The 26,389-nt window shown below is 37.3% G+C and overlaps 1 protein-coding gene across 13 annotated transcripts in view; it reads left to right on the forward strand.

The window, feature by feature from the left end:
* The first annotated feature begins 214 nt into the window (after positions 1–214).
* The window catches only part of CLASP2 (cytoplasmic linker associated protein 2), a 163,608-nt gene continuing 137,433 nt past the window's right edge, over positions 215–26,389 (forward strand). For all 13 annotated transcript variants that reach the window (XM_070237999.1, XM_070238003.1, XM_070238008.1 and 10 more), the window contains exons 1-6: positions 215–667; positions 12,966–13,044; positions 17,091–17,194; positions 18,942–19,033; positions 20,196–20,271; positions 22,082–22,179. In XM_070237999.1, the coding sequence (XP_070094100.1) occupies positions 473–667; positions 12,966–13,044; positions 17,091–17,194; positions 18,942–19,033; positions 20,196–20,271; positions 22,082–22,179 (644 nt within the window). In that variant the 5' untranslated portion in view covers positions 215–472. The remainder of the gene's footprint in view (positions 668–12,965; positions 13,045–17,090; positions 17,195–18,941; positions 19,034–20,195; positions 20,272–22,081; positions 22,180–26,389) is intronic.

Below are 26,389 nucleotides of genomic sequence, written 5' to 3' on the forward strand. Positions count from 1 at the left end.
TAGGGGAAAATTTGGAAGCTTTCTATATTTTACAGGGCAGGGGCAGGGCGCAGCGACAGCGGGTGGCGGAGAACGACCGACCTGCAGAGGACGCCGACCCACTTCGACCCCAATTCCCCCCACCGGGGTCCCACTGGCCCCAGCGGTTTCCGCCGCGGCCGCTGCCGCCGCGAAGCTGGAGCCCAGACGGGCGGGCGCTCGCCGGCGTCGCGCTGACGTCACGCGCGTGCTGACGTCACCGGCGGCAGCGGCCTCTGAAGCGGGCTGGGGCTCGGGGGGCGCCGAGTTTGAGTAGTTTGGGGGCCGCTCGGCGCCTGGCGCTGCTCCCGCCGCCCGCCGCGCCCCGCGAGCCGCGCGTCGGCCGGACCGAGCGCTTCCCGCCCGTTCCCGCGGGGCCCCGCACTGGCGGCTGGGCGGCGCTCGGCGAAAGTTGGCCCCTCACGGGCTGGCGGGCGGGCGGGCGGGCGCGGCCATGGAGCCCCGCAGCATGGAGTACTTTGGCGCCCAGGTGCAGCAGAAGGACGTCGGCGGGCGCCTGCAGGTCGGCCAGGAGCTGCTGCTCTACCTCGGCGCCCCCGGCGCCATCCCGGACCTGGAGGAGGACCTGGGCCGCCTGGGCAAGACGGTCGACGCGCTCACTGGCTGGGTGGGCTCGAGCAACTACCGGGTAAGCGGCGGCGGCGCGGCCGGGCCAGGCGCCTCCTCCGCAGCCAGCCCTTTAATTCCGGACGTGCGCGTCCGGCCGGGCGAGCCCCGGGGCGCGCCTGGCGCCTCGGAACCACCCGGTAAAGGGGAAACCCATGGACTGGGGGGGCCTCTGCCGCGCCCGCACTGGCTAGCCTCCCTCTCCGAACGCGAGCAGGGGACTGACTTCCCACCACGACCAAGTTTTCCCCCACTTGTGAACAGTGACAAATTCAGCGATTCCGTGACACGGTGCGGAGTTACTTGACATTAAGGCCCAGTGTTTAATCATCTTTTCAAAAAATCGCTAATAATTTACACACACAAAGGGCTCGAAGACTTTTTACATTTGGTTGTACCAATGTAAACATTACCTAGACCAAGTCATAGGACGTTAGGATACAATTTTTCAGTTGAAAAGCGGTGTCAAGTTAATTCTTCTTCTTAGTGATTTTTATCCTACTTACTCTCCTGTTTCCTTCTTTCTTTCTTTTTGATAACTTTTGTGTCTCGAAGGTTATGCTCTTCCTCTCTAAGGCATCTTTAGAGCTGAATCAGGCTCCCGATTAAGTTTATCTTTAACGAAAAGATACTGACCCCAGGCCATTATTCTTTCGTTTTTAGTTTATTGTCGGCAGAAAGCAATTGAACGCTCTCTGTCATTTTATTTTGCCGCAGTTGAGGACTGGCTGGGATTTGAAACCGTGTCCTAGCAGGTTAGCTAATGCTGAAGACAAAAAATAGAAGGATGGGGTACAAGAAGGAATGAGTGTTTCCGAAGGGCCGATAGTAGGCAGGTTGTAATGCAGCCTCGTTGGGAGACCAGGTTAATATTCTGTGATTAGCCTAGTGCTGTAGTTTTTAGCAGTTAGTTTTCTTTCTAGTCTTCTGGTGGCAGTGTTGCTTTAAAATGCTGGCCCCAACCTCCTGTGGATGAAGTGATTCTTTTTAGTAATATATACTTACAACCCAGCGAATAAGTAGGCTGTACTTTGAAAGCTTTATCATTATAGAGAAGAAAAGCAAACTCTAGAATTATGCAGATTTAATAGTGAAACTTATATGAGATTTTGAAGGTTTTGACTTTTGTGAGGATAATTAACAGTTTGAGAATTAACCACCTTGATGCTCCATTACATACTATCTCTTTATTATCATTTTTTAAAACTTTGGGAAAAGTTAGTGTTTAATAATATATCATTACTGGTTGGGGGTTTAGTCTTTTTTCTTTGGAAGAAACAAGCTAAATTTACTTACAGTGTAAGAAGAGCATGTGTACACTCAAGATAGTTGATTTTATGTTGCAGCATAGGCTGTTGTAGAAAGTCAGCTCCTTGGTAATGCTTGTTCCCCTTCCCAAGTGAAGGTTGTTCTGTCACCTTCTCCACTGGCTGTGGTGACTGTTGTGGGCCATCTCATTCTTCATAAGTACCGTCAGTGAATGCAGTTGAGCAGTCCCAGCACTTGAAACACTCTTGGCTTCTTTTTTTTCTTCTTCTTCCCAAAGCCCCCCAGTAGGTAGTTGTATTTACTAGTTATAGGTCCTTCTAGTTGGGCATGTGGGACACCGCCTCAGCATGGCTTGATGAGTGGTGCTAGGTCTGCGCCCAGGATCCAAACCAGTGAAACCCTGGGCCGCCAAAGGGAAGCGTGTGAACTTAACCACTTGGCCACAGGGCTGGCCCCTCTTGGCTTCTATGATACCACAGTATTCCAATTTTTCTTTTGTATCTCTAAGCACTGCTTCCACTCAGTGCTATGTTTTTCCTTTAACTAGTCCTTGAGAGTTCTGATCCATCAGGGATCTGACCCAAGTTCTCATCTCTTTACTACACGTTCTCTCCATGCTCCTCACTAGATACTGCAGCCAGAGATAATTTCAGCAATCAGAAGAGAACTGCTATAGGCTCCCACAGCCTTATCTACATACTTGTTTGTAGCTGTGCTCGTATATTCTACCTTCTTCTCTGTTACGATGAATGAATTGTCTATCTATCTCACTTATACCAGTCCCTTCACATGCGTATTAGACCCCATGCCCTCTTGCCTACTCAAGGACATTAATTCATCAATTCTGCTCTCTCCTTCCTGAATCATTAGTTCTCTCCTTTCTACCAAATAGTGTATAAAAGCTTTTATGACATTGTCAGAGAGAGGGGATTCTAATTACTTTCTTATTTGGGTTTTATAAGCTTAAATTACCAAACTAGGTCATCATTTTTTTCTCAAGATAGAGTGAACATATTTAACTCTTTTGGAAAAGTTTATCATAGAATTTTTTGAACGTACACACAAATAGAGAATTGTACTCAAATTTCAAATTGTGCTGAATAAAATAGCATGTTTCTTTGGATTTGATAGTACTTCAGGTTTTGAGTGTCTTAATGATTGTCTTGCTTCACTGAATTTGAATGGCTATACTATATGCTGGATGTTGTTCTAGATACTAAAGATTTAGCTGTGAACAAGACTAGTAAAGCGCATTCATTCAGCCTCATTTGGATATTTATTGAGGACCTACCATGTGCAGGCATGCACTTTTCTAGGCGTTTTGGACACAATAGTGAAAAAGAAGAGAGAAATCCTTGCCTTTGTGGGCTTGGATTCTAGTGGAGGGAGAGCGATCAACAAGATAAATGACTAAAATCTACAGTATGTTAGATGGTGATAAATGCTTTGGAGAAAAGCAGTGAAAGGAATAGGGAATGTTGGGCAGGATGCAAATGTTGGAATTTTAAATAGTTGTCATTGCAGACCTCGCTGAGAGGGTGACTGAAAGGAGATGGAGAGTGAGATCCCTGCTGTCATGGAGATCCTATTAGAGGAAGGCAGATGGGTGTACAAATCAGATAATTTCAGGTAACAAGTACTTATAAGTCAGCTGATGTCAAAGAATGAGGATAAGGTTAGACTATTTGGGGTAATCAAGGAAGTGAGGTGAAATTTGGGTATAGGCATGAAAGAAATGTAGGAGTGAAGAATGGTTTAGGCAGAGGAAGCTGCAAATGCAGAGGCCCTGGTTCTGTTAAGGAACATGAGAAAGGCCAGTATGGCTAGAGCTCACAAGTGAGTGAGGTGTTAAGAAAGATGACTTTGGGGAGGCAGGTGGAAAGAGCCTTATAGGATTTTATTCTGAATCATTGGAGGGTTTTATGTAGACTGGTGGCTACTCTGTCTACTTCACAGAGTAGACTGTGAAGGAGCAGCAGCAGAAGCGGGGTGGCTAAGGCTGTTTTGGTAGCAATGGCAGTGCTGAGAAGTGGAAGATTTGGGGGATGATTTGGTGGTAGAGCCAGCAGGACCTCCAGTTGGATTGAGTGTGAGGGTCGAGAGAGGAATTAGGGATAACTGCCTTGCTTAAGCACCAATAGAGTGAAAGACTGAAATGGGGAAGACAGAGAGAACAAGCTGGGTGAAGGAAGTAAAAAGTTTGGTTTGAGAAGGTTGTTTAAAACCCAAGTTGAGATGTTAAATAGACGGTTGGAGTCTTGAGCTCAGTGGAGAAGTCATAATTGGAGATTAAAAATAGGGAAATAGGTATGTATGTAATGTATATGCTCTGGCATTTGACTTTTGCTAAGGATAGTCCTGTAATTTCAGGAGTCCCCAAATTTTAAAGTGGTATTATGGCAGTAAAGTTTCCCTGCTAAAATGCAGTTAAATATGGTCACCGTTTGAAGAGAGCTTAGTATCAGGCACTGTCTCCAGTATGTTATTTGCATTAATCTCATTTTAATCTTTAAGATGGCCTTAGAAAGTCAGTCTTACTGTTTTCCTCATTTTGTAGCATCTTGCCTTAGGTCATAGAACTGGTGAATTGGTGGAGGAGTACTTAAACCTAGGGAGATTAGGATTTTCCTTTTCTGGACTTTTGTAAACCTCTTCAGTATGCAATATTTGTCAGCAGTACGTTCACTTTTTGTAATACCTATCTGCAACTATAATAGTAAGTTGACTCTAAAACTGGAGAAAACGGTAAACAGCATTCATGTTGTAACTATGTAGTGCTGGGCTAAGTAATGTGCTAGGATTTCAAGTCTTTTCTTGGAATCCAAAATCATAGCTCCTTTGCCATTTGAAGGATGATACTTTCCAATGTCAGTGTCACTTTGCTTGTATTTCTTAAAATCATCATTTTCTTAAAAAACACCATGTTTTAGTTTGCTAAAAAAATGTTTTGAGATCTGTATTTGTGTATATGGATCTTGCCTCCTCCTTTTACTTGCCATATAGGAAGAATGTCCAGGTTATTTTTAACTTTTTACTATTAACATTGTCTTTTTTGTTGTCACCTTGTATATGTGCATGAGAGTTTGTCTATGGCAGTGATTCTGAACCCTGTCAGATGCAGTACCCTCTTTTAATGCCCTCTATACAATCCTGAAATAAAGTTTATAGATAATACCCAATACACATAATTTTTAAAAATCCCAATAATGTCCTCACTATGCTATAAAAGAAAATTACACATAATTTATAATGAGATAAAATATATTTCAATATGTAAATGTGCCACTCTGACTATCCATGAAGACGTGATGATAATCAGATGGGTGCACCAGTACATATTATTGGTGTAAATGCTACTATCACTGCCAATTCAGACCACTGCAAGTGTGTGGTTGCTGGTGATTCAGACTTCACAAGTGGCATTACTGTTGATGACTGTGATATCCTAGAACTCTAAATTCTGAAATTTATTTGAGTGCACCAACTTAAAGAGTTGGACCACTCCTTGTGACACCCTATCCATTTAGCTGCTGATGCTGCTTTCTTTTTTTTTTGGGTGAGGAAGATTCACCCTGAGCTAATAGCCGTTGCCAGTCTTCCTCATTTTACTTTTTTTTGCTTTGAGGAAGATTAGCCCTGAGCTAACATCTGTGTCACTCTTCCGCTACTCTGTATGTGGGGTGCCTCCACAGCATGGCTGGTGAGTGGAGTAGGTCTGGGGCCACCAAAGTGGACCATGCAGAACTTTAACCACTAGGCCACGGGGCCAGCTCCCTCATTTAGCTTTTTAACTGTCCCACACTCCCTCTTGTCTGAGCTTAAATATCATGGTCAGTCAGTCACACTCTTACATCCATTCTTAATTCTTTCCCTCCTCACTCCCACTCTATGTCCCTCATTTGATAAAATGCAATCCTGATTAATCCAACACTGCCTGCCCAAGACTACACCAATGCAACTGAAGGTGGTTGGAGAACAACACAAAATCTTTAACTGGTTTGATTTCAAGTTCCTGACCTTCAAGTGGGCCCTTCATGGTGCCTGGCAATCATACTATATTTTCTTAGTTCATTTATTCTTTTGCTTAGACAACTATTTTACATCTGTTCCTCTTCCTCAGACCTAACAATATCTCTTCTTCCATCGTCAGTGTCAGCTGATGGTCTTGCTTCCCACTTCACTGAGAAAATGGAATTGGGATTTCTTTTTTTTTTTTAAGATTTTATTTTTCCTTTTTCTCCCTGAAGCCTCCCGGTACATAGTTGTATATTTTTAGCTGTGGGTCCTTCTAGCCGTGACATGTGGGATGCTGCCTCAGCATGGCTTGATGAGCGGTGCCATGTCCGTGCCCAGGATCCGAACCGGCAAAACCCTGGGCCGCCAAAGTGGAGCACGCGAACTTAACCACTCAGCCATGGGGCCGGCCCCGGAATTGGGATTTCTTAAGACTCCCAGTACTGTACCTACCTTCCAGCATTTATAGTCATAGCAGGCTTTCAATATTTGTTGAATCAGTAAATGAAAGCACACTTGTCCATTGATTTATTTGCTGGCTGCATTCCTGGAAAACTCTTATACTAAAACCATGCAAAAAAAAGAATTCTAGGCTCTGATAACTTCAAACAGGATTTTCATTTGCTTAAGTGGCTGGCAGCCGGGCTGCCGAGTATGACCGTGTACCTTTGGGCTGCACAGCTCTGGGGAGTAATCTTGTGTGTCATACACCACCCCCCATTGAGAACAGTTGTTCTTGGGTGTATGTCTAGAAGTGTAAATATTGGGTTGTACTTCTCTCGCCTCACTCTACATAGAATTAACCAGTATCTTTAATTTTAAGTCATTTGTTTCCCCTCTTTTGGAGGGAAATAGTTTTATTACTTATATATTTATATGAAAATAACCTGATATTTCTCTTCAGGTTTTCAAATTTTGTAAGCCATCTGGTTTTACTCATTTGATTTGTGCATACATGTCCATTTGCCAATTAGTCCATCCATTCTTTTACTCATTTTCTTAGATACTGAGTTAGTTTGTGAAAAAGAATACCCCTTAAAACTACAGTATTTCCTAATGAGAGAAGGAGCATTACAGGAATATGCTTGTTATGAACAATACAGGCCTTTTTTCTGTTCCACCTATGGTGGTAAAACAACTGTGATTATGAATTAAGCTTGTGTCCCTCCTAGATTTCAAGAACTCTTGTTGTCAGGCTTTCTGACTTTTACATGGAAAGTTCTTGGTGGCGATTCTCATGCAATTACTTAGCTGTGCTGTTGGTTGACAACATTTCTGATTTAAACTATTTGGAAGATTAAACATTATATTGAATTGAAACTCTATAGCCAAGGTGACACTTGCTTGTGAGTTTATTGACGTCAGATTACTCAAACACCTTCAACCATTTGTGATTCAGAGGTGAAAAGGGAGAGAGAGAGAGAATGCGAAAATGACCCTAAAGGTTCTGGGACTTCTTAAGGATAACATTTCATAAATTTTTTAAAATTTCAGTTTTATGACTTGAAAACACCCTAAAATTTAAGCTTGGTCTTAGCACAAAGTTTGTTTTTTAGAGTTTCCATTTTTCTACCTGTTAAAAAGTATGTTATTTTTGCTTTTATATTTTTAGCATTTTTTATGTATTTATATGTTTGCTTTTATTTATTTATTTTTGCTAAGGAATATTATCCCTGAGCTAACGTCTGTGCCAGTCTTCCTCCACTTTATATGTGGGTTGCTGCCACAGCATGGCTGATGAATGCTGTAGGTCTGTGTCCAGTATCCAAACCCCCGAACCCAGGCCACCAAAGTAGAGCGCACTGAACTTAACCCCTTGCCGTGGGGCCACCCCCTACTTTTATATTTTGTATATACCTGTTAGAAAGTACATTTTTTTTGCTTTTATATTTTAAAGGGTTGGAATGGAGGCATTTGAGTTCCTAAGGAAGTGGTGAGGAGCAAACTGGAATATTACTCTAGTTGTTTTATTTCCTTCTTTTTTGGGGTTTTTTAATATTCTGCTGAAAGGACCCTTAACCAAGATGCAGGCTAAGTTGAAAGATGTGCAAGTGGAAATTCAGGAAAATTATTTGTAGCTCTGTGGTAAATCTTGATATTTGCTGTGTTAAATTCATCCACCATATTCTTTAGGAATGAGTTGACTATCGTTGGGTCTTTATTTACTAACGCATGTGAATGTTAGAATCAGCTGGTTAAGTTGCACCAAAAAATTGGGGCTTCTTATTGGAGTTACATTGAATATCATGTTTTTTGGGGAAGACTTGATATCTTTATAATATTGACCTCTTTTTATCCATGAAAATTGTTTAGGTCTTCTTTAATGTCTTTCATTAATGTTTCAGTATTTACTCCAAATAGGTCTTTTGCACATTTTATTAGATTTACTCTAGGTAATTTACAGTGTTTGAGTATTATAAATGCTATTTGTCTTTTTAAAAATTGTTTTCTGGCCTATGGAAGTGAAATGGCATTTTGTATATTGGTTTTTATGACCAGCCTACTTATTATACAATTAAAAACTTTTTAAATTCAATTTGTGAGTTCTTTTAAGTTTTCTGTACATATAATAATATCAGACACTAATGAAAGTTTTGCTTCTTCTCTCCAGTCCTTTCGTTTTGCTTGGTTTTGGTGCATTGGCCAGGACCCTTAGGGTGGGGTTGAATAAAAGAGTGTGGGCGTACTTGAATTGTTCCTGGGTTTCAAGGGTATGTTCTAGTATTTCACCGTTAGGAATCATGCTTACTATAATTTTTTAGAAAAAATTTTTAGTATGGAAAATTTTGAACATGTGTAAAGGTAGACAATAAAATAACACACCCATAACACACATCGGTCTATGGCTAATCCTGCCCCATCACTTTGTCACAAATCACGGATACATTGTTTCATTCATTAGTCTTTCTGGTTAGTCTCTCAAAGATAAGTGCTCTTTAAAAAAAATTTTGGGGGCCCACCCATGGCTAAGTGGTTAAGTTCACGTGCTCCACGTTGGTGGCCCAGGGTTTCACTGGTTCGGATCCTGGGTGTGGACATGGCATTGCTCATCAAGCTGTGCTGAGACGGCTTCCCACATGCCACGACTAGAAAGACCTACAACTAGAATATACAGCTATGTACTGGGGGGCACTTTGGGGAGAAATGTTGAAGAAGGAAAAAAAAAGAAGATTGGCAATAGATGTTAGCTCAGGTGCCAATCTTTAAAAAAAAAATAATTAACATAACCTCAGTACCATTATCATATGTAAAAAAAAAAATTCCTTGATATCAAATATCCAGGGTTCAAATTTCCAATTTTTTTAAAATGTGCAAATTTTTAAATTAGTTGTTTTAGGAAAAATCAAGATACAAATAAAGTTCACACATTGTGATTTGTTAATATATTGGTTTCCTGTTGCTGCTTTATCCAATTCCCATGCACTTACTAGCTTAAAACAACATTTATATTCTTACAGTTCTGCAGGTCAGAAGTCCAAAATGGGTTTCATTGGGATAAAATCAAGGTTTCAGCAGGATTGTATTCCTTCTGGAGACTGTAGGAGAGAATTTTCCAGCTTTTACAAACTGCCTGCATTTCTTGGCTCATGGCCTCTTTTTCCATCTTCAAAGCCAGCAATATAGCGTCTTCAAATCTTTCTCTCTGACCACTGCTTCCATCATCACATCTCCTCTGAGTTTGGCTCTCCATCCTCCCTCTTATAAGGGCTCTTGTGATGCATTGGGCCTGGGTAATCCAGGGTAATTCCCCCATTTTAACATCCTTAACTACATCTTTAAAGTTCTTTTTGCCTTGTAAGGTAACATATTCACAGGTCTTGGTGGTTAAGATGTAAACACCTTTGGGAGGCTATTATTCTGCCTACCTCAGTTAACATGTTTGTTGAGTCTTTTTAAATCTCTTTCTCCCTTGGTCTCTCTTTTCAAAAATCTTGGATTTTATTTGTGGTAGAGTTTCCTACAGTCTGGGTTTTGCTGATTTCATTCCTGTGATGTTGTTTGTTCCTTCTGTATTTCCTGTAAGTTAGTAGTTGGATCTAAAGTTTGATCAGATTCAGTCTGGTTTTCTTTTTTGTGGGAAGACTACTTTATAAATAGTGTTCTTCTTCCATCAGGAGGCACATAACATCAGGAAGCCTCTTAAGGTCTGATAGTCTCTTGTTGTGATGTTAGCAGCCATCATTAACGTTCAGTGTTTAGATCTCTTAACTTGTTATCTTGCCATCAGCCTCAGACTCCTGGTGACCCTATGAGTGAGCGATGTCCACAATGTCCTATCCTCAACAACCCTAACATAGCTTCTGTAGACTCGTGCCCACAGCCTCATTTATGGAGTCAATCCACTTCATATTTGGTCTTCCTCTTTTCCTGATGCTTTTTACTTTTCCCAGCATTATCTTTTCCAAAGAATCCTGCCTTCTCATGATGTGCCAGAGTAGGACAGCCTCAGTTTTATCATGAAGAGAAACTTCTCCCGTTTACTACTATTTGGTTACCCAGTGATATAGTTTACATAGAAAGGCAGATACAGTTCATATAATTCTTTCCTTTTATTTACTAATTGTCAAAATAATGAGGTGGTCTTCTAGCAGCCTCCAGTGTTGGCCAAGTAGTTTTTGTTCTTGTTATGAACTCTTCTATTTAAACATATCTAATGAGTTTCAGAGCAATGCAGTTATTATCCTTATTGCTATTCAAACTGTCCTGTCTCGACATGACCCTAGTAATCTTTGGTAGCGTCTTTGCTATTTGGTATTACAGGATGTCGTATTTCCTGCTCTTGCCCTGGACTCAGCCACTTCTCCAAGAAGCTCTGGTTCCTTTTAGTAGGAAATGGTATATGGAAAATACAGTGTGGGTGCTGGTGGAACTCATTGTTACTCGTTTGATCATTGTTTCTAGATTTTTTTCAATGGATAGGGTTAGGTTTTATTTTAATTTCAAAGAAAAATACATCATGAGTTTATACTGATATTCTAATTCAGATTGAGTACTGCACTTTTTACTACTTCTGTCTTTTATCTATAGCTCCTTTGATCAACAACAAGATTTTGAAAGACGCTGAAGTTTCTTTTTTGCCAGTATATTTTAGGGATAGATTCCCAAGTGAGATCTTACTAAGTGTGCATGTTTTTCCTGCTGATTTGAGATACTGCTTTTATCATCTGTTAAATTTTATGTGTGAGTTTATTCGTGGATTTCCAATGATTTTTGTAAGAGTTTTATTGATACAATTCACATACCATACAGTTCATTCATTTGAAGTACACAATTCATTGATTTTTAGTGTATTTACAGATACACACAACCATCAGCACAGTCAGTTTTAGAACATTTTTATCACCTCAAAAAGATGTCTGTACCTTTTAGCTGTTACCTCTCTGTCCCCTCAGATCTTCTAGTCCTAAGCAACCACTAATCTACTTTCTATCTTTATAGATTTACCTGTCCTAGATATTTCTTATAAATTGAATCATACAACATATGGCCATTTGTGACTGGTTTTTTTCCTCCTATCATAATGTTTTGGAAGGTCCATCCATGTTGTAACATGTATCAGTCATTCCTCTTTATGGCCAAATAATCTTCAATTGAATGCATATACCACATTTTTTTAATTCATTCGTCAGTTGATGGACATGTGGGCTTTCCACTCTTTGGCCCTTGTGACTAATGCTGTAATGAACGTTGTCATACAAGTATCTATTTGTGTCCTTCTTTAGTTCCTTTGGGTATATATGGTTAGGAGTGGAATTGTTGGGTCCTCAATGTTTCTGCTCCACTGCACACTTTAGGCCTTCTCTTCATAGAAGATTTTTCTCTATGTTCTCTCCTTCCCTGGTGATAAACTGGAGTTGCTTCTTATTCTGTTCTTGCTAGCCTGGTTGTGGAGAGTGGGTAGCATTCTCTATTTTTCTGGTCCAGCTTCGGTCTTAGGAGCCTTTTGTCTTTGCATCTTGAGGGTGAGGCTTTATCAGATCCTGCCTCTCTTCACTTGGACACTTTTACTCATCTGAGCCCAGGATGGTTTTCTGCTCCTCCCCCTGAGATAGCATTTTTTCTTTTCTCTGTACTCAGTAACAGTGAATTTTTGCCTCTGTCCTGGGGACGATTGTGTTTGTCTTTCCATCAGTAGTTTCAAACTTTTGTTTCTTATAGGACAAGTGTACAGGAAAGGTTTGGAGCAGCGGCTCCCTTCCTTCGAGACCTGTACCACCGAGAGATACTTCCTCGGGTCTCCTGCCCTGTCCTTGGTCTTAATTATGAGAGACTAGTGGAGGTTTGTAGAGAAAGAGCTTACAAGTGGGTATAAACTCTCCTGTGTCTGTAGCTACTAGGGATTCTGTATTTTCATACTAGCCCACACTCAGCTGTTAACAATGAGTTAAATATAGGTGAATTCTTACCCACTTGTGTCATGGCTTTGCTTTTCTTCTGTCCTCTGCCGTGTGTGACCTTCTGTTTATATCCCATCTTGCCTTGGAGGCATCTGTTTTTCCTTAGATTTCAGGCTAGTTGATTATTCTACAACCTCAGCTTTCTGATGGATTTAAGAATAGTTATGATTTTGTAGATTATTTGACATTTTTTTATTACGATGGGTGTGATGTTTTTTCCAGTTTTTCCATCCTAGACAGAAGCTGAAATTCCTCTGTAATTAAAGGTGCTCTTTTAATTTTTAACTGTTTCATTTAGGAAACATTTCAACATTACAGGAAAGTTGCGAGTATAGTCAGTGAACTCCTGTGTACCCTTCACTCAGTTTACCAGTTATTAACATTTCGGCAAATATGCTTCATTACTATCTTCCTGTCTATTTACACATTATTGTTGTTATTATTATTATTATTATTATTATTGAGCCATTTGAGAATAGGGTGCTCTAACCTCAAACTGTTCACCCCTGAATACTTCAATCTCCTTATTTTTTTAAAACTTGGTAATATATTATATGAAAATCTTTTATGTCAACAATTAAATACTCATATTTAAAGTGTGCATCAGTAATTTGTATCTATTAAAATTTCTTTCTATAGGTTTCATTAATGGGATTGGAAATTTTAAGTGCCTTTGTGGACAGATTATCAACACGATTTAAGTCCTATGTAGCAATGGGTAAGTTAACTTTACTTATTTAAAAAATTATTGTAGGTTTTGACATACTTTTTCTCATAGTTTTTGTTTAACAGAATAAATTCTCTGTAAAAGCGCAAATGTAATTTTGTACAACCCAGAGATCTGCTAATTAGCTTTAGTTTACCCAGACAAAAGATTTTAAGCCTATCTAAATAAATAATTGTATTCTCTTTGAGACAAAAAAACAAAAGCAAAAAACATTAAATATACTGCTGATAGATTTTTACTTCATATTTTCAAATTTTTTACTATATCTTTTACTTTTTTTTGTAACATATTAAACATTTATATTATAACTTATAGCACCACTTTTCAGACTATCTGTGGTGAAGGACCAGTTCTTTCATTGCTGGTCTGTTGCAGACCAATATTTTGTAAAATACAATAAAAATAAATTTCAGCAAAATGAAATAAAAAATATATAAGGCCCACTTTATTATTAGATTCAACAAACAAAATTGCTTTGGTCAGACTGTTTCAGAAATTTTGTTTTATAAACACTCTCAATTTCTTTGCCATAAATAGTTTGTACACTGGTCCTACACTGCCACCCGTATTTTGAGCAGCACTTACTTAACGGTGTGTTTGCAGTACAGTACAATATACTAGTACAGTGCTCTTCTTTGTGTAGTAGTTAGGATTACAAGTTGGCTCTGACCTATTTTCCAAACCTGAATGACCTTCATATGCCTTTTGGAGTGCTTTGGTGAGTTTATTTGGTTCCCGTTATATGGAAACATTTAAGGGTAGCCTCACATGTTCTTGATTTTCTTTTATGGATTAAGTTAATGCCTCCTAATGCATCATCACACTTATTTTCTAGTTATCTTTGGTCAGCTTTTTTCTTTATGTTTGGTATGCTGCCAAATTCTGCCAACTTTTTCTTTTCTTTTTACTGTCTGCTTTTAGCAGAAGCATCTTAATGAGTTTTCCTCTTCATTATTCCCTTTTTAATCAATACCTGGTTCCAATTCATTCTTTGTATGAATATCTTCTGAAAAGATGATTTTTGCTATGTCAGTGTCCTCCATAAAATCCTATAGATGTTAAAAACCATGCTCTGCAAACATTTTTTACTTGCTTATGTATTTTCTTAAGATGTTTTGAATCAGTGTTTAAAATTAGGAAGTTTTACATAAAAATTCATATTTCTGGCTTGTCTTGAAAAATTGGCCAGTTTGGCAGCCCTGATCTTCCATTCTCACATATAATTATTGGCTGAAGCTGGGTTGTAGCTTCCCTATTGTCTGAGTCATGAGCTTTCCAATTTATTATCACTCGCGTCATCTCTTTGTGTCCCATCTCCTCTTGTCTCCTCATAGCTGAGAATATCGGTTATAACACAGCAGGGTTGGAATACTGCACTTCTTAGATCTGGTTCATTTTTGACATTTTCCGAACCTCCCTGACCATAGGTGTTTGTGTTTGTAACCCCTGCCTTGTAGTAACTCTCTATTATTAGTTGTTACAAGATAGTATTTTAAACTTGAGAGTAATTCCAGGTATTATGTCTCTCACTCATTTTTTAGACACAAGGAGGGCCAAATGGGGTTTGATGTACTGACTGCTCACTCATATTGAGGCAGTGGTAGTATTGGGACTAGAATCCTAGTTTGTTTCTCCCGGGACTGCCCTGCTTTCAGAACTTACTTCTGTTTTGTTGTCCTTGGTGTTCCAGTTCTCTGCGCCTATGTCCCTTCTTTATCTCAGAAGCCTTATTTATTCATGATCTTCAGCAAGTGCTTTCTCTCTCTCACTCTAGCTGATCAGAAACTTGCTCACTCTTGTTAATTCTGTTTTAACTTGTTTATGCCTCTGTTGTGCTCTTTCTTTTTGAAATCTTCTCCTCTTCTCCGTGGTCTTTTGTTCTTTTTCACTTCACGTTTCATTATTTGGGAGCTTTTCAGGTTAACCTTACCCTACATTGAATTTTTCTCTACTCCATGATTCTTATATCCTTAAATACTTAATAAATTACATTAAGTTGCTTTTGTTGGTTAGTGTTTTTCATATGTGTTTCCTACATATCTGCATATTCTTATATGTATAGTTTTTTATCTTTTGATCTACTCTTTCTGATTATCCCTGTGCATTTACTGTTAATCAATATCATTTTTACTTTGAACTCTAAGTGCTCATCATTGTCCTTAGTGAAACTTGAACTTGTTACTTGAGAGTCAGTGTGGTATAACGGGAAAATTTCATCACAACTTTGCTACCATTTATTGACTGCCTACTTTTTACTCATTTACTGGGCTTATCTACTTCACGTACACAAAAGATTATCCTCACATTATTTCTCATTTGTACAATAGCTCTGCAAGATAAGCATTATATCTGTGTACTCTTACAGTGTTACAGTACTAGACTAAGAGTTCCAGGATTAGCTTTCTTGTTTTATCCTGTCTTAGACCTTAGCCAAACCACTTTAGGAGCCTTTCTGTAAAAGGAAGGAATAGAATTAAATTGTGTGCTGAAGGTTTTCTTTTTTAATGTAACCTTAGATATATGTAACTTGATGTGAGTGACATTGTTTTCTTTTGGTGCACTATTAACTATCCTTATGGGTATTTTTTTGTCTTTTTACGTTAAAACTGAAGAGATGATAGGGCTGGCTCCGTGGCCGAGTGGTTAAGTTCGTGCGCTCTGCTTCGGCGGCCCAGGGTTTGGATCCTGGGCACAGACATGGCATCGCTCGTTAGGCCATGTTGAGGTGGCATCCCACATGCCACAACTAGAAGGACCCACAACTAAAATATACAACTATGTACTGGGGGGATTTAGGGGGAAAAAAAAAGCTGGGGGAAAAAAAGGAAGATTGGCAGCAGTTGTTAGCTCAGGTGCCAATCTTTAAAAAAAAAACAAAAGTGAAGAGATGTTTCAGGAAAATTGAGATTCATGTTCAGTTTCAGACAAAGTTCCAAAAAGAGTATGGGCTCTATTAATTTTTTAATATAAAATATTTAAATTTTCTTTTGTGACCACATGTACTGTGAAAAGATAAAATTTTCTGCCAAAAAAAAAATATATAATTTACATTTAACACTGATCACCAACCCTGGTTTTATGATAACTAAATTCAGTAAAGGGTCTCATAATTTACAGATCTTAAACAGATAGTTTTAATCCAGAATGGTATTGTAGAAAGAGTACTAGAATAATCAGGATGTCTGGTCATCAGTTTTGCGTCTTGTACAATGCAGAGAATAAAATATGCTAACAGCTATGCTTTAAAGTTCTTCCTTGTTTCACTGTCCAAATTCCAGTGTGATGGATTTATTCATTTGTTTAACAAGTTCTTATTGAGAGTCTACAGGGTGAAAAGCTCTATTTTGGATTCCCAATAATTATCTCTTGAATGTTCAACATGTTGAAGGATAATTCACTGGTCATTATATTATTTACAGATCTTTGAAGAAGACTTCTGCTGACACTTCTGAATGCTTATTATGGGCATTATGCCAAAGTCTTGGACGTAGTAGAGAAAGACCTCAATCTCAGGGGCCTAGGCTTTTGTTTTTCTCAGTTGAGTGATATGTCGTACATATGGAACAATGCATAACAAACATATACAATTTGAAGAATAATTATAAAACCAACACCTGCCTGTGCCTGGGTCAAGAAAGCAGAACTTTGCCAGTTCCTTAGATACTCCCTCTCTGCATTTCCTGATGACATGTTCCTCCCTCTGCTAGAGGTAACCACTGTCATGACCTTTGGGATAATCATTCTCTTGCTGGTTTGTAGAGCTTAACTATCTATATGTATCTCTAAATAGAATAATACTTCATCTTGCCTGGTTTTTAAACATTATTATTATAAGTAAATGTCATACTGCATCTATTCTTTTGAAACTTGCTTCTCAGTTATTTTTGATTGGACTCAAGAGTAAAAAACTTAAAAAAATTTGCTTACCTGATAACTTTTCATTTATGGAAACAATTGCTGTTTGTAATTTTGTAAACTATAGCTTATAATGGAGATGAATTATAAAGATTTATTCTTTCCCCCCTGTCTTTCTCTAGTTATTGTAGCTTTAATAGACAGAATGGGAGATGCCAAAGACAAGGTTCGAGATGAAACCCAGACTCTGATATTGAAGTTAATGGATCAAGTAGCATCACCTATGGTAGGCCTACATTTTAAAATTCGGATTTTGCTAATTAATGATGAAATATCGGTAAAGATAGATGGTAATCACGGCAAGTCAGTGAAGCCCCAGGGGATGTGAAGGCTGAAATTTTAAACAATGAATTGTTGCTAATGCTTTAGAGAAGCTGCAATTTAAGATAAAATGTTAATATTTAACTTTTTGGCTTTTTGCTTTTCCTTTTCGTATTTTCTACTCTTGAATGTTTTTTTAAAAAGCTACTTCAGAGATTTTAGAGATTTGACAATATACTGATTATATTATTCTTTAGGATTTTCTGGTTTGCCTTACCTGCAAATTATAGTGTTCAGTGAGAAAGCTTATTTTGGGAACTACTACATGTATTAATTTCTGCAAGTCACAGAGACAGGAAGCAAATTTTTTAACAGGTGGTTACTAATAATATAAGGCATATATTCTATGACAGTGACCCATGTTTTATGAATACAGTAGAAAAAATTTGCCCTTATGGAGATGTTTTGAAAGTAAAAATAAATTGACATGTAAACAAGGATTTAAAGAATAGCTCATGTTAAGTGGAAAATCAGAATTTACAGTATACACAATGATATTATGTGTTATTTAAAATACCATTTAAACATTATAGTATTACATATATTTTATAAAACATCAAAGTGTATTGAATTGTAAAAGTAAACTGTTTTTGCAGATATTTTGTACCTTAGAGCTAAGTCCTTGTTAATAGTTTGGTGGGTATCCTTCAACACTTGTTTAAGGGTTCAAATTTTGACTTGTTTTTGACATGCTGTTATTACAAACAGTACTATACGGGGCATCCTTGTACATGTATCTTTGGACGTAAATATAAGTGTTTATATAGACTAGTGTTTCAGAGATGGTGTTGCTGAGTCAGGTGATTCACATTTAAGATTTTTTTTGTAAACTGCCAAGTTACCTTCCAGAAAGTTTGGCAGAGAGAGAGAGAAATATATTAGTAAAACTGAATATAGAATCCAGAAAGAATAAAGTCCAGGAAGAGGGGTGTGTGTGTGTGTGTGTGCGTGCGTGCGTGCATGCGTGCGTGCGTGTATGTACATGTACATGAATTTAGTAAATGATAAGGGTGATGTTTGTAAATATGGAAAAAGGATTGATTGGGACAATTGGCGTTATGTTTGGGAAAATAAAGATGGATTCCTTCCTATATCAAACCCGTATAGTTGTTTTAGCTTATTTGTTTAGGTTTATGTATGCTTTTCCCAAAAGAAAATTATAGGAGGTAGCAGTAAAATGACTTGCCCAAATATGTTTCTGTGTATGGATCCAGTGATAAAAGGAGAAAAGCCTGAATTATAAAATGTTGAAAAAGCCTGTTCAGTGTGACAGTCCACAGTAGTTGCTAGGCAACATTGGACCTTTTAAATGCTTACTGGACTACTGGGCTTATAATGGTAGCATTGTTATTGAAGGTTTCTAAAGCTTAGAAGAAATTCTCTGTCCTTGGAAATTCTAAGGTTTTTAGATTTGGGACATAGTTTTTCTGAGAATAATTGAAATCTAAAGTGAACTAAAAATGTGTTAAGATATTAAAAAATGGGTAAGAGCAGCATTGGTGCAAATTTGGCTTAGAAAAACTTGTAGAGAAATTGTCTCGTGGGAAAATTCTCTTACCACTAAGGTTGCTGGTAAGGTTGGGAATAGATAAAAGATTATAACATGAGGTATTTAATTTTTTGTTATACATGTTTACTTTTCTTTTAAATAGTACATTTGGGAACAGTTGACTTCTGGTTTTAAACACAAGAATTTTCGATCTCGAGAAGGCGTGTGTCTGTGTCTTATTGAAACCTTAAACATGTAAGTTTTATGATTACTGAAAATAGCCATTTTCATTTTTCCATAAAAAAGACAATATCCATTTCACAAGACTCAAGGGAAGCTATGGAAATAACAAATTTTAAATAGTTATTCATTGCTCTCTGGTACAGGAGTTTTTATTTTATTTGATACCTTTATCTGTTAATTTTTTGTGTGTATGTTATCTTTTGTATTGTTAATTTGAAATTATTAGTCAAAGATAATAAGTCTTTTTCTTAGTATGTTAATAGTTGCTAACCAAAGTAGCTAGTCATATAATAAGTATGCTGATATAACTTAGGATCTACTTCTCTTCTGGACCCAGTTTGGAATTGTTTTTAATTAAGTGGTGTTTCGGATGTTGTGGCCATTTCCCCCTCCTTGGCTTTCTAGAGCAGTGTGGTTGGTTACCAAAATTGTAGACTGAACAAGACTCTCCCAGGTAGCTAGATGGTGAATCTGGTAGCAGTGTGCAGAGTTCTGACAGCATAGATGCCACAGAGTTCAGAATTCTGGTGTGAAGAAATTGTAAACTGGGGCTTTTGTTCTCTTTCTGGATTATTTTTTCAAATTCTTTGTGACAAGATAGGTAATATGTAGTAGCTTTCAACTTTTCCTATAGTGTTACTTCTTTTTCTCTAACTATACCTTCATTTATTTTCTTTTACTCCTCTATGGTCCTTACTGCCATCTAGAGCTTGTAAGTGCGTTCAGTCTGCACAGCTTTCGTGGTTTTCGGCTCTCCTGTCATTTGCTTTCAACCCATGACCTCATCAAAATAAGCATAAATAAAGATTTTATTGGAATGCAAATTTATTTGAGACCCAGAGTCTAAAAAATTCACTATTTTGAAGCAAAAGCTTAAATTTTCTTGAGTTATTGAAAGGTTGCTAAGTTAAGAGCGCCATTGGTTGAACATTTTGCTTTGTTGGATCATGTGTTGACAATTTCATTGTCAGTTATGATTATTCAAGTTTGCATATTTCACATTGTTTAGAATTAGTTCTTGCTTGTCTCATTTCCTTCATGTTCTAATGATGTGTGCCCATGCTTTCCACCATATTTGTCTTGTTGATACAGACAAGAAGAAAGTATAAGGATATTTTGTTTACTGTTTGATTAAAACCAAATTCTCTTTATTTTTTTTTCAAATTATATTTAGTTTTGGGGCTCAGCCACTAGTCCTCAGCAAGTTGGTACCACATTTGTGTATCCTATTTGGAGATTCCAACAGTCAGGTAAAATTTTATTTACATTCAAGCATTGATTAGTTTTTTGGGTACTCCTTCCTTTCAAGTGCTCTTATTCCATTTTTAAAAAGAAGACAAGAGAGGGTGGTGGGGGGTAGTGAAATAAAGATTTCACCTCATTTTTTCTAATCCACCAAAGTTAGTTTTTAAGAACACATTATATTCACATAAGTTGCTTAAGTTTGTCAGTTTGTTAAGGCTAGTATTAAGAGATGAGACTTAAAGAATAGTTCTTGAGTTTGAAAGATTGAGTGACAAAGAACCTGGATTCCCTTCTGTAGTCCTCCTATATGTTAATTGTGAGGACAGGTTGTCAGCTTCCTTTCTTCATTTCTGAATGTGGTTGTGTAACAACAACTTTTTGCAACAGTCATAACCCTATTTAACAGAGAGAATTTGTGCCAGTGGTATATCACTTGTTAGACATTTCTTTACCTGAGTTGCTTATACTATAGGCATGATAACAGGAGCGTGTTCTGGATCTTGTCCCTCCTGGTTGAGTTGAATCTTAGCTGTAACCTTTGTGGCACAGCTTGGGCATTCGAATTTACCCTGGATAAGATTTTCCCTGCTTTCACGCCCTAGCTCTGCCTCTGGAGGTTTGTAGAGTTCTGTCTCTTCATTTGCTCTTTGACAGTGAGCTGTGCAAGGGAACTAGAGCTGTCTTCCAAATTCCTGTCTTTAGGCCACATTTTTTTTCTTTTGATTGTGGTAAAATATAGACAACGTAAAATTTACCGTTCCAGCCATTTTTAAGGGTATAGTTCATTGGCGTTAAGTACATTCACACTGTTCTACAACCATCACCACCAGCCATCTCCAGAACTTTTTCATCTTCCCAAACTAAAACTCTACCCATTAAATAATAACTCCCATTTTCCCCAACCCTCCAGCTCCTGGCAACCACATTTTAATTTTTCTCCATACGAATTTGACTACTCTATGTACCTCACAAAAGTGGAACCATGCAATATTTGCCCTTTTGTATCTGGCAGATCTCACTTAGCGTAAAGTCTTCCAGGTTCATCATGTTGTAGCATGTGTCAGAATTTCTTTTCTTTCCTTTTTAAGGCTGAATAATACTCCATGGTATGTTTATACCACATTTTGTTTATCCATTCATCCGTGGATGGACATTTGGGTTGTTTCTACCTTTTGGCTATTACGAATAATGATGCTGTGAACTTTGGTGTATAAATATCTGTTTGAGTTCAGGCCACGATCTTGAAAAGCAGTTTTATTCCAGGAAAATATATTAACCATGATGATTTGTATTCATACTCTTATTGGCAGTTCTTTACACAATCTTATTACAAATGGAAGTTGGTTTTTTTTTTTTTTCTGAGAAGGATTCATCCTGAGCTAACATCTGTTGCCCATCTTCCTCTTTTTTTTTCCAACATGAGCCACTGCCACAGTATGACCACTAACAGACGAGTGCTATGGTTCCACACCTAGGAACTGAACCTGGGCCACCGATGCAGAGCACGCCAAACTTTAACCACTAGGCCATCAGGGCTGGCCCCAAATAGAAGATTTTTTAAAAGCCACATTAGTAACTTTTATTTACACATCTCTTAGATTTCTGTAAAACCTTTTACAACCTTCTCTAGAGGTTTCTTGGCACATCCTCTTGGTTTTTGTTAATGACCTGCCATTATCTCTTAGGAGTTTAGAGGCGTTAAAACCAACTTGGAGCTTCAACTGGGTCTGCTAGTGTAATGTTACCTTGAGGTGAAGTATTTTATTGTATTTCATGTAAGGGGTTTTTTTTTGTAAATTCTGAATTCTTTGGCAGGTGAGAGATGCTGCAATATTGGCTATAGTGGAGATTTATAGACATGTGGGAGAGAAAGTGAGAGTGGACCTTTGTAAGAGAGGAATTCCTTCTGCTAGGTAAGTCTTGCTAAATTTGTTTATTTTTTTGCCACTGGTTTTACAGGTTTTTAATTTCATATGTTTATTTTAAATTGGTTCAATTTTCTGAAATGTTTTAAAATTCAAAAGATACAAAAAGATATATGGGTTATCACTGTTTAAAAAGTTCTTAAGGTGCTGTAATTTTTTTGGACAGTTTCATTATATACTTATATATTGTTTATTATTTAATATGTAATTCAATATCATTGTCAGGTAACTATCTTTTGATACCAGACAATAATGGTCATTATTTGGAAGATGCTTGAGCAAGGATTTATTAAAAATATTAAGCTATTCGTTAAGTAAATATTTTTTGAGTACCCAGTGTTGGAAGGTGCCATACAACGATACTGGATAACAGAAAACTATATAAGAATCAGTCAATACTCTTAAAACCTAGTCAAATAAAAAGAAAATTAAGATATCCGAGTAGAGCATCATCAGTCACATCAGTAAAAATCCTGTTGATAAGCTTGTAGTGTATCAGAACATTTTTTTCAAAGGTACATTTTTATTTAGTACTTCTCGGAGTTTTTTATATTTTTATTAAAGATATTATTCCAATTAAATTTTCTTTTTGTAATGAAATTTTCATCTCCATTTTAAGGGGACCTAAAAGGATTTTTTTCTTAGCTTTTTATTATGGAAAATTTCCAACTAAAGTAGACGGAATAGTGTAATTAACCTTCATGTACCCATTACCCAGCTTTAACAATTAACTCATGGCCCATTTTGTATGTTATACCCTTACTTTTGTCCTCTATTATTTTGAAGCAAATCCAAGTCATCATAACATTTCATCTGTAATTATTCAATATATTTTTAAAGGAAAAAAAATTTCTTTTCAGTTACAACCACAGTTCCGTCATCATGCCTTAATTTTTTTTGCAAATAATTCTGTAATACCAAATATCCAGTCGGGGTTCAGATTTCCAGTCGTTACATAAGTGTCCTAAGTATGTATGTATTTTTAACAGTTTGTTTGAATCAGTATCCAAATAAAGTCCAACAATTAGTTCATACGTCTTATAAGTCTTTTCATGTCTTTGTGTACCCCCAATACTTTTTTTTCTTGTGTTTGTTGAATAAACTGGGTAGTTTATCCTGTAAAGTTTCCATATTCTGGATATTGCTAATTCTTTTCCTGTGGTGGTTTAACATGTTCTTCTGTCTTTATATCCTGTAAATTGGTAATTGGATCTCAGTGTTTGATCAGATTTTTGGTGAGACGTATCAGGAGGAGCGAGACTACTTCATAGGTGGTGGTATGTTCTGTTATCATAGGTCTCATCATATCTGGCTGCCTCTCTTACCATATAGATTTTTTCCAGTACCAATTACTTTTTGGTAATAAGGTTGTCCAATAAATATGCATTTTGTTCACTTATTCGTTCATTCACTTTCTCATTCCAGAGCTAACAAGAGTTTCATTTGGGTAAATTCTGCATCATTTTATGTGGATGAAAGAAATGATGTTAACATATGTATTTGTGTGTGTGACAGTGTATATGTATGAATATATGTTACATTATATATCTTAAAATTTATATTGAAATTATTTTTTATTAAAGTATTTAAAATTTTTATTCAAGTATGACATCCATACAGAGAAGTATGTAAATCATAAGTATGCAGCTCTGTAAATTATTACAAAGTGAATACACCCATGTATCCACGCAGGTGAAGTCGAACATTACAACATTCCAGAAGCCTCCCCAAAGCCTTTTTGATTTGTGCCTTTTCTCTCCTTTCCAAAAGTAACCACAAGCCTGACTTCTATCACCATAGTTTAGTTTTGCCTGTTTTTGAATTTTTATAAATAGAATCATATGAGATGTACTCTTTTGTGTCTGGCTTCTTTCAGTTAACACTAGCTTTTTAAGTTTTTTTTGGGTTGTTGGATCCAGCTACAGTTGTTCATTTTCATTGCCATATAGTTTTCCATTGTATGAATAGGCTATACTTTATGAATCCATCCTGTTGATGGACTTTCTTTTTTTTTAATTTTTTTTTATTAAGGTTATAAAAGTTAACATCCTTGTGAAATTACAGTTGTACATTATTATTAGTCATGTTGTAGGTACGCCACTTCACCCCTAGTGCCCTCCCGCCACCCCCCTTTCCCCTGGCAACCACTGATCAGTTCTGTTTGTCCATATGTTAACTACCACCTATGAGTGGAATCATACAGAGTTTGTCTTTCTCTGTCTGGCTTATTTCACTCAACATAATACCCTCAAGGTCTATCCATGTTGTTGTGAATGGGACGACTTTGTCCTTTTTTATGGCTGAGTAGTATTCCATTGTATGTATATACCACAACTTCTTTATCCAATCATCAGTTGCTGGGCACTTAGATTGGTTCCATGACTTGGCTATTGTGAATAATGCTGCAATGAAGATAGGGGTGCATGGAACTTCTGGAATTGCTGATTTCAGGTTCTTAGGATAGATACCCAGTAGTGGGATGGCTGGGTCATAAGATATTTTTATTCTTAACTTTTTGAGGAATCTCCATACTGTTTTCCATAGTGGCTGCACCAGTTTACATTCCCACCAACACATACTGTTGATGGACTTTTGAGTTGTATTCAGTTTGTAGCTTTTATCAGTAGTGCTGTTAAAAACATTCTTGTTCATGTCTTTTGGTGTACATATGTATTCATTCTCTTGTAATATATCTAAGAATGGAATTGCTGGGACATAGGATATGTTCACCTTTAGTTGATATTGATGAAAAATTTTCCAGAGTGGTTATACCCATATATATTCTCACTAGCACTATTTGCAAGTTCCTGTTATTCTGCGTTTTCACTGATATTTGGTATTGTTAGTCTTACTCTTATTAAATTTAAGTTTCTGGTGCATGTGTTGTCATTATGGTTATAATCTGCATTTTTCTGATTACTAATAAAGAAGAGCACCATTTCATATATTTATCAGGTATGTGGATATGTTCTCTTGAAGTGTCTTTTCAGGTTTCTTACCCCTTTTTAAAAATTGGGTGGTCTGTCATTTAAAAAAATTATTAATAGGACTTTTTAAAATGTATTCTAGACATAAGCCCATTGTCAGCTATATATATGTTTTAAATATCTTCTCCCAGCCTGTGACTTGATATTTTACTTCCTTGATGATATCTTTTGATGTATGTAGGTTCTTAATTTTAATGTAGTTCTCAGTCATTTCCTTTATGACTAGACATTTCTGTGCCCGGTTTAAGAAATCTTTGCTTTTAATTTCATGAAGACATTCTCTGTGTAATGTTTTGAAGTTTTAGTCACATTTAGCTTTATAGTCCACATGAGATTTTCTTTTTGGTAAATGGTGTGAGGTGGGCTTCAGATACATTTTTTTTTCATATGGATATCCGCTTGACCTAACACCACTTACTGAAAACATCTTTCTTCAGTGTTCTCTTTGTTATAAATTGTGTCCACATATGTGCTTAGGATTTTTGCATTTATGCTCAACGTAAGGTTTGCCTATGATATTCCTTTCTTTCTAAGTTATGTTTTATAAATAATTTTAGTTGTTTGAGGGAACTCCTTTATTTCATTTTTCCTCCAATCAGAATCAACCTCATAAGGGTTTTATGATATGTAGGTAGCTTATACTTTAATGTTCTTAACTGAAATAAGCGAATGACTTATTAACTCTATCTGTTCTTGTATATGGTTTCTCCTTCTTCTAAGTGGCTAACCACTTGGCAGATGTGGACTCTCAGACCCCAGCAGTGACAGCTAGTTGGTGAGAAGCTGAAGGCTTCCTGATTCCCAGTCCATAGTTCATTCCTCCGTGCTGTGATTGTGTCATTCTTCTCGATGATGCTTCTCTGGCAGATAGTAGGGAATGGGAAGGACTTTGCATAGGTACAAGGTGTGGTGAACTTTGCTTCTTAAGCATGTAGAGTGCTTGCTTTTGGCATAGGACCTCATTATTTTATAGGTAGTATTTTGAGTCTTCGCAATACTGGACACATTTATATTAAGGAGTTCTGAAACTTTTATGAGGTAAAATAATAAATGTATTTTGGTTTACCCATTTCTTCAGATGATTCTTCCACTACTGTTTCCCTCTTTCCACTAGCATTTATTCTCAAGAGTTAACTTTATACTGAACATTGCATTCATTTGAAACTATATTCTTCTGTCATAGTGATTATTCTAACTTTAATTTTTCAGAA

Source organism: Equus caballus, chromosome 16 (genome assembly GCF_041296265.1).
Source record: "Equus caballus isolate H_3958 breed thoroughbred chromosome 16, TB-T2T, whole genome shotgun sequence".
NCBI lineage: Eukaryota > Metazoa > Chordata > Mammalia > Perissodactyla > Equidae > Equus > Equus caballus.